The sequence below is a fragment of the Sipha flava genome, unplaced genomic scaffold (genome assembly GCF_003268045.1).
Source record: "Sipha flava isolate LNK unplaced genomic scaffold, YSA_version1 36_pilon_pilon, whole genome shotgun sequence".
NCBI classification, from domain to species: Eukaryota; Metazoa; Arthropoda; class Insecta; order Hemiptera; family Aphididae; genus Sipha; species Sipha flava.
Genome location: NW_020273076.1, coordinates 1,483,779 through 1,492,818, shown reverse-complemented (window position 1 = coordinate 1,492,818; position 9,040 = coordinate 1,483,779). Strand labels below are relative to the sequence as shown.

The following is a 9,040-nucleotide window of genomic DNA, read 5'->3' as shown; positions in this document are numbered from 1 at the left end:
GGTGCGATATGTCATATGATGTATTTAACAATAGTATTATTAGCATTATAATAACAATGATGAGTCCGGTACAAACCGTGTGATATTACATTAATAATGATAATCATGTAAATTCAAAGAAAATACACTTTACACTTCAAGGAAAATGTCACCTATTAAAAAAAAAAATGTGTCGTGTGAAAAACAGAAAGGTCGTTTGTTTACATACACGGTGTCTCGAGAACAGACCGGAACGGACCGGTTCGATAGTGTTACCGTGCGGACGTCGACGCATTCGTTCGCGTCCCCTTTCTATTGATGGATGGTAGGGATGGGGTTTCACGGGGGTGTGCGTACCGCGGTCTAGTGGTTGATGAGAAAGATAAAAGCTCGGTCGGTGACAGACGTTTTGATAACAGCTGCCGCACGAGTCCGCATCATTATGTACCAGAAAAGCGCGGAGATGCTTCACAAACTTCTAACGAAAAAGGTTTTGCATATTAATTGGTATAATTATTCACCTTTTTATATTCGATTTTTACTGACAACGTATTTTAATTAAACGTATTTAATTAGTTTATTTTTATTTATTTTGCTATAGGAACAATTTGTTTGATGTATTATTATTATTATTATTAATTCAAGTATTTTTTTTTTGAATAGCTAATCAAATTTCACTTGCTTTTGAATTTAAATTGTTTTTGTTTCAAAAAATGTACTCATAGCGTAATATTTACTAGACTGATACTAACCATTCAAAATCTTATAAAATAAAATATAAATTATTTATACTTTGTCGTATAATTTGTGTTTTAAATACATTTGAGTGTATATTCCAAATATCAGATACTGAAACCGTATAGCATTTCATCTTGACTCGTATGTCAAATAAAAGCAAAAAATCGTACACTGTCCATTAGTTAATATATAATATGTTAAAACAATAAAATTCGAATAATTTAACAGTTGAACGGTCCATAAGTGCTGTCATCCATTATATTGTAACTTATTTGAACGACTTTCAAACATGTTATATATACATAATATAAATTATCTTTTTTTCAATAGAAAACTTATACTTCAGTAATGATATATTATAATTCTATCGGAAACATTAATAATAATCACACGGTGTAATCTTATTAGAAATCATAAGAAAAGCAACATTAAGTTAATTAACATTTGATCCTTAATATTATCTTCTATGTGTCACCTTACCTTTATAGCAAGCAAACCACACAAACCATAACATAACCAATAATGTATCGTTTAATATTTGTATTGTGTCTCTATAGGCAACCCGTACGACAGGTAGTCAACTATGTATTTTTTTCAAAAATAAAAGTTGTTCTCTCTCTATAAAAATGGATTTCTGTCTGCTTGTTTATCCTTTATGCATTCCTAAACGGCTGGACTGATTGTGACGATATTTGGTACAGAGATATATTACACCTATGGGCAGAAGATAAGCTAAGTTAAAAAGTGATAGACCTAACCCTGGAAGGTGTTCAAACAAACATTAGCGATTTACGATGAAGATTTTTGTTTATAGATGGTTGCTATTAGATTCAATAATTATAATAATTATTGCGAAAGAAATTATTATCCCTGAATTCAATTGAATACTTGATTTTTCAGGATTTTCTAGATAAAACGAACAAAATTACATAATGATAAACTAAATTGAATATCGTTGTAAAATTATTACGTAGTATATTTTAATCGTTATTTTTATATATTATAAAAATATACTGCTAGTATAATCACAGGTAACGAATGTAACACACAATTTGAGACATACAAGAGGCAGGATTATTAACGGGCGACAAAATGCACGGATTCAGCTATTTCGGAATATAATACAATTTGTAATTAATTAATGAATAATTCAAGAAATTTTATAATTTTAAAATAAATATATCTAGGAAGTAATTAAAATAACAGTATAAAGTAACAAAGGAAAGTAATTTGTATATCTATAAATTGACAGTATAAATTATGTTTATTTTAACATGGTAGGAAAATTATATTTTCCAACATTTAAATTCTTTGTAATAATAACATTTTATACTATGGTAAAATGTATGTTCACAATTTTTAAAAAATATGTAATGGTACATTTATTTACTTACACTCACACACACACACCAACAGCCCTCATAGCATTCTCAATCATATTGAACCATACTTTTTTTTTATCATTCACAAAATAATATTTTATTATATGGGATTTGTATACAAATTTGATAGGTAATTTACCAATGGTTTCTTTCGAAAACATTGTGATCAGGATATTTTAAGGTGAATCAAGTACTATAACAAAAGCCATATTCATTTATCAACAAATTGAAATTTTATTTACATAAAAATACAATAATTTATAAATATTTCCTAAAGTTTATTTAAAATTAATATTGTTTGTATGCTGGAGCGGCGTAAGATGGTTTGTAGGCTGGGGCGGGTGTAGAGTATCCGTAAGCTGGAGCTGGGGCGGGGGTAGAGTATCCGTAAGCTGGGGCGGGAGTGGAGTATCCGTATGCCGGAGCAGGGGTGGAGTATCCGTAGGCTGAGGCAGCAGGGTAAGATTCAGTTGAGTATGCTGGGGCAGATGGGTATGATGAGGCAGCTGGGTAGGCTGGTGCGGAGTAAGCTGGCTTGTAGGCTGGCTTGTAGGCTGGTGCAGAGTAAGCTGGAGCCGCTTGGTAAGCTGGCTTATAGGCTGGTGCAGAGTAAGCTGGAGCCGCTTGGTAGGCTGGCTTATAGGCTGGTGCAGAGTAAGCTGGAGCCGCTTGGTAGGCTGGGGCGGCTGAGTAAGCTGGGGCGGATGAGTAAGCTGGGGCGGATGAGTAAGCTGGGGCAGCTTGGTAGGCTGGGGCAGCTGAGTAGGCTGGGGCAGCTTGGTAGGCTGGGGCAGCTGGGTAGGCTGGGGCAACTGGGTAGGCTGGAGCAGCTGAAGCCTTGTATGCTGGTTTATAAGCTGGGGCGGAGCTGTAGGAGGGGGTTCCTTCTTTTTTTACTTCAGCGTTGAAACCGTTGTAGTCATCGGCGGTGTAATCAACGATTCTCTTGGTACCGTCAGGTTCGACTAAGCTGTAAGACCCCTTGACGTTACCGTTTCCGTCACTGTACTCGGATTGACTTTTGATGTCGTAAGTGGAGTCATCGTGCACGTTGTAGTCGAAGTTGTACGGAGCTGGGGCATATGAAGCTTCTGGAGCGTATGCCTTGGGTGCGGAGTATGAAGCGGGCTTGTAAGCGGGTGCTGGATAAGCGGACGGTCCTGGGTATGCGGAAGGTGCTGAGTAAGCGGAAGGTGCTGGGTACGCGGAAGGTGCTGGGTACGCGGACGGTGCCGGGTAGGCTGGGGCTACTGAACCGGCAAGTGCGGAAGCCAGCACACATGCGAAGACGGTGACAGACTGTAAAAAATTATGCATACATTTTAGAGTAAGTTCAAGTTGGTTTAATATATTCCACCGCAATAAATTGTGTTCGCCATAATAAAATATATATACTTCTATTATCGTACAACTTTTTACGCCAAGTTCACTGCTAGTATTGACTTTTAGAATCTTTGGAAAAATTAACTGATGATTAGTAGTTAAGTTTACGCGGAAACCATAGACTTTGTTAATGACGTGCGCGTAATAAGAAAACGAAAAAAATGTATGAAATTTACGAACATTACTCGTATATGTTTGAGAAACAACGAAATACATAATGTGAAACACTTCATCGTACCTACTTTTGTATACATATACTTGATATAAGGTGCGCATTTGATGCTTAAATATAGTTTAACAATAATAAAACGAATAATATTTGACGAGGATAGTTATACCGATGTTGTGATTAGAAAACAACTTCAAAGAGAGCGAACGTTCACGCTCGATTAAAATCAATTTCTAATGGATACGCGTACCATTACAATTTACGTATTACTGTAAACCGCCCGAGGATTAAGATTAAACGTTTTATTTAATAGCGCAGTGGAACACGAAAGAAATGTACGATGATATTTTAAGTCCAACGTGTCGATTGGTATTGGATTCACGGTTTAATCGATGTCGATAACGTCGTCCGTTTTTCCAAAAACACCCGAAAATCACGCAAACGAAATTATATACACGAACGGTCGAGAACGGTACGGAGGTTTTCGAGTTTAAATATCGCAGAGTATAATCGTGCTGGAGAACTCGTGATTTGCGTGCGAACAGTTTGTTCGGCACCGGCGACGCGTTAGAAAAAAAATAAATAAATAAATAAATAAATAAACGATAGACGAACAGCGGATAAAACGTTAACGCGGACCGAAACGCCGAATCGACACCGCGCGACGGAAACGCAACGCGAACGAACCGGTAAGCGGTGCGTGCGACATCACACAAATAACACTGCGGCTACTTACTGCGAACGCCATGGTGTGTGCGAGAGTTGTTGCGTTCAATGTGCTTTCGTCGGATGTGTGAAGTGCGCCGAAACCGAACGTTGAATGGGTAAAGTTGATCGACGACCAACCGCTTTATACGTTCATCCGAGGACCCCCGGGGACTGCCCGTTCACCGAGGGCGTATCCGCAACGTTCGACTCCGCTCACCCCCGGCCGAGAATCTCACCGGAACGGTAGTACCACCTATTACGTGCGCGACGCGCGATCATCGTTACGCGCGTATTCGGCCGTCCGTTCGCACGATGACGTCACACAATTTCGCCGTTTCGGGTGGACGTAGAACGGTTGCGGTGTTCGTTTCCTTTACCTTTTCGGTCCTCGTCTCTTACCCCCGTGCCCTAAGTTCTCGTTGGTTTTCGTGGGCACGTCCCGTTTCCGCCGAAAATCCGGTTCCCTGGTTCACGCATAGCCCTTTTCCGCAAAAAACGAAAAAACTATGATTCCCGATTCCACCAATTACTATTTTGTACAACTGTTACGTATTCTCATCGTTATAAATTTTAGCACAAGTAGATGATAATACTGTTATATTAGTCGGTTTTAGGCACAATTATACTAGAGTTTTTTAAAATATTACGCAATTGCTCATTATAATTTGTCCATTCTATTTAACTATTTCAAAGTATAAAACATGTGTAGATCAAATTTTGTCTCGATAAAGTTTTGAAAAAACACGTATCGTCATTTGTAAATATTTAAAAATATCACAAAAAACATAAATTATAATACGAGTATATGTCGAATAATGTGACATATAACCAAAAACATATTTAAAACCACCAAAAATCAACGTCGTTTTACCTCTTTTGCTTACAACAAATTCCAATTCAATAACGGTATTAAGTATTTAGTCTAATGATGAACAGAACAGATATTTAACCGAAATATAACATTTGTCGGATAATTATCGTGTGCGAATTACAAATAAACTATGGTACAGTATATGCTTCCTTCCGATATCGACGATTTTCGACAATTATCGGTGTATACATTACATTTTATACATAACACAACATATATTCTTAAAAAGTAAGACCAATGAGTTTCCAAACTTTTTTTGGCGGAAAAGGGCTATGGCGGAAACGGACAATATTATTTTGGCGTAAACGGGTAACTCCTCCTGGGCAATGCAGGGTCCGTACACGTGGGCATTTCCAAACGCGTGTAAAACCGCAACGCACGCAAAAGATACGTGGGATCACCATCGGTCCGAGATGGAGAACACATTTTTATTGGACGTCATTACGCGCACGCCGTTCGGTTCGCGTATCCGTGTAAAGTAATATCCACAAATTACTCGTCCCGCTGCGATTATGCTAATCGGAAGCATTACGTGTGTATATGTAAGAGTACGTGGATATTTTTAAACCAGTTACTACACATATACATGTAAATGTAAACGATCGATGAAAAAAACGTGATTTTAATAAATCATATTACGTATATTGTTTGTGTGCCTTCAACGTGGTCCAATCGGTACGTGTTCTATTTAATTTTTTCCGTACACGTGTATTTCATAGCCGTTATGATTTCATCCGTTCGGAAGTTGTCGTCTAGCTCTGCGACAAATACGATTATTAACGAAACGCGAAAACCTTGTGCCGGTCATCGACGGATTCTACTAGACTACCGCGTGCACAGCCGGTTATGGTTCGCGTTATATTTTCAAGGAATGAGTTGGTAAAAAGTATTCCGATCACGTATGATGTAGTACAAGCCTATCATTAACAACCTTGACTCTCGATAAGCGCATGAATTGTAAAAAAGTGTGCACGTAGTGAACGAAACGACCGTAAAATCACTCCAATATCGTAAATCATCTTTTAATTCATGTCATTCGCGAAATTATAAGCACGCACGTCACCGAGGATAATGTTCGTGCTCGATTTGAAAGCTATGAGGAATGGAATCCAACTTGTCCGTTTTAATTTAATTCATATTTTGCGGAAACAACGTTCCCAATTACCGCATTAATTATCGTGTACTACGGCTATAACGTCCGAGTAGCAATAACAAGTAAATTTTCTCTTCACATAATATAACGGTCGAAGAGAAAAAAATACTTCTATACATATTACATTAGTATTATATTATATGCATATTAAATCTCTCAACGGTTATGAAATAAAGTGCAGTTGCTTTAAAATATCTGTAGCACTACTTGAACTAAAACCAATTTAATAGAACTCAATTCGATCATTACAGCCATATAACTCGATGAAAATACATGAGTGTATTTAATTTTCTGATTTAAATATTTAATTTTGAAAACAATAACTTTTTGTTTTTATTTGCGTACTTTGTTGTATTTATCTAATTACCTATTATTAAATTCTATGTATAATGACTCTCGATGTTTAATCAAATGTTCAATGTTCATAATACGAAAAACACTGAAATCGGTTTCTTTTTCCACTGTACATTTGGCCAACATCCAACCAACATTATCTACAACTGCAGTTTACACAACGGTATTAGCAACAAAAAAAAATCTTAGGGAGTAAAATTATTTATTATTTGTTATTTTGACAAATAATTGAAAAGTTAATTAATAGTTGCATAATTTTATAACTTTACTGTAATGTTATATGTACATAGAAATTGGTGGTGTTAGTTAAAATACGTATCTTTCTCATTCCATCATTTTGTAATACCAATATATAATACGCTATGAAATGTATTACTGTGAAAAACATGAATGCAGTATAATATTATCACTATGGTTTTCTGAATAAAAACATAAATAATTAATTAAAACTGAACAGAAAACAAAATAACTAACTAGTTATAACTAGTTAATATTGTATAGTTATTTCTATAGAAATAATTGAATTGAAAATTCAACTCCAAAAATAAATCATACCATAGAGCGTGAAATCGTATATAATTATTCAATGTGTTAATTTTTCTATAAATAAATTTGCAATCGCTAATTTCTATATACTTATAATTTTTATCGATTTATTCACACATTTAATAGTGTATAATTCATGAATGAAATTTCAATCAGTGATTTTCATTGATAGCATAGAAAAATATAGTTTCATTATAATATTAATTAAAACACTAAGAAAATCATTAATCATATAGCTACGAAATTAAAAACTATTATAGGATAAATAACGAAAAAAAATTGAACCCATACTGCAATAATTCGTAATAAAGTTAATAAAAATATAGTTTAACAAAAGAATCACGTCAAAAGTATATAGGAAAACTAACTTTTCGTAAGTTCCGATGTTCCTTAACCGGATGCATCTTTGTTTAGACAGTTTTCAAGAGGAGGGGAGGTGAACCTATTTTAACTCAATAATTACTATTATAATACAAATAATGAATAAGTAGGTGCAATTAATTATTTAATAAAATCAATTTTTCATTTATTTTCAGCAAATTGATCGATAACACTAACTAAATTTATACTAATGTTTCTGTGCACATTCATTAATCCAACCCTGTCAATCTATTTTGCTCCATTTGATTCCTGAACAGAAATTTCAATCTAAAAATCATCAAGTAAAAAGCAAGGAATTAGAGGACAGTTGCACTAATATCCATCATTATTAAGCATTATCAAAATACAGCAAATATACTTTTAAAAACTTGAATAATCATGAAAAATAAAGACTTACTCATCATATTATTACTCTATAGATTATCTATAGTTCGTGGTATTCATTATGCACGTTATAACCAATACCATGGTTATAGTTTTCTATCTATAACCATTGTTTGTACTGTTATTTTTCATAATATATTATTGTTATCTGTTTTTCATTAATATTATTAAATTTTTTATCGCTGATTTTTTGTTTACAAATTTTTAAAAATTACTATAAGAGAGCGATTGTCTCTTCACCCCTCCCTCTCTTGGAAACGCGCCTGCCCTAAACACAACTTACCGGATTGCTCCCTATACATAGTTTATCGGTGGTCGTTAATTTCATACATTTTGAACCAACTTTTAAGTGCGTTAATCTTTGTATATTATTAAATTCTGTACACAATATGCAATTACACGTACACGCAAGTAGACAAACGTTTCAGAGATTTTCTGTGTTAGACGGTATAGATAACAATAAATTCATCATTCGACCTTGTCACTCTTATCATGACTAATCATCCATATTCGAATCATTTATTATATGTAATATGTAAAATTTTTTTTTATCTATTAAAAATTTCCGGGCGGTTTTATACATTATCCTCTGGAATTGAACGCAACTCGTTTGTTATTTTGGTCATTACGTGGATTATTTGCTCTTATGTTTTGTCGTCAATTGTGTGTGACGATTTGTCACTCGACATAAATATAGTCCTTGGAGTTATAAATAAATTAAAACTGGATAACGTTCCCAAACACATGCGGTGTTTTAGTAGCAAAGTCAAGCTCGATAAGCTTGAATCAACATTTTTTCCGTCGTCGAAGAGAAATGACAATTTGTTTTTATAAAATTCAAAAATTATGAAAATTATTTTTGCTATATTTAAATGTAATTTTAATAATAAAAAAAATTAAAATCATCGTTATATTGCATGTTAATTCGAGTTAATTATACGTAACAAATCAATTTTTCATTGTAAAAAATAAGATAAGCGTAATCAAATAAT

At 34.4% G+C, this 9,040-nt stretch overlaps 2 protein-coding genes across 3 annotated transcripts in view; one reads left to right on the top strand and one right to left on the bottom strand.

The window, feature by feature from the left end:
• LOC112687988 (adhesive plaque matrix protein-like) overlaps positions 1-4,494 on the bottom strand; it is a 23,129-nt gene extending 18,635 nt beyond the window's left edge. The window contains exons 1-2 of the mRNA XM_025561001.1: positions 4,388-4,494; positions 2,391-3,398 (exon numbers count right to left, since the gene is read on the bottom strand). Coding sequence (XP_025416786.1) covers positions 2,391-3,398; positions 4,388-4,399 — 1,020 coding nt within the window. The 5' untranslated portion in view covers positions 4,400-4,494. The remainder of the gene's footprint in view (positions 1-2,390; positions 3,399-4,387) is intronic.
• Positions 1-9,040, top strand: part of LOC112687940 (Kv channel-interacting protein 2-like) — a 325,918-nt gene that overhangs the window by 48,283 nt on the left and 268,595 nt on the right. The gene's annotated exons all lie outside the window — the stretch shown is intronic.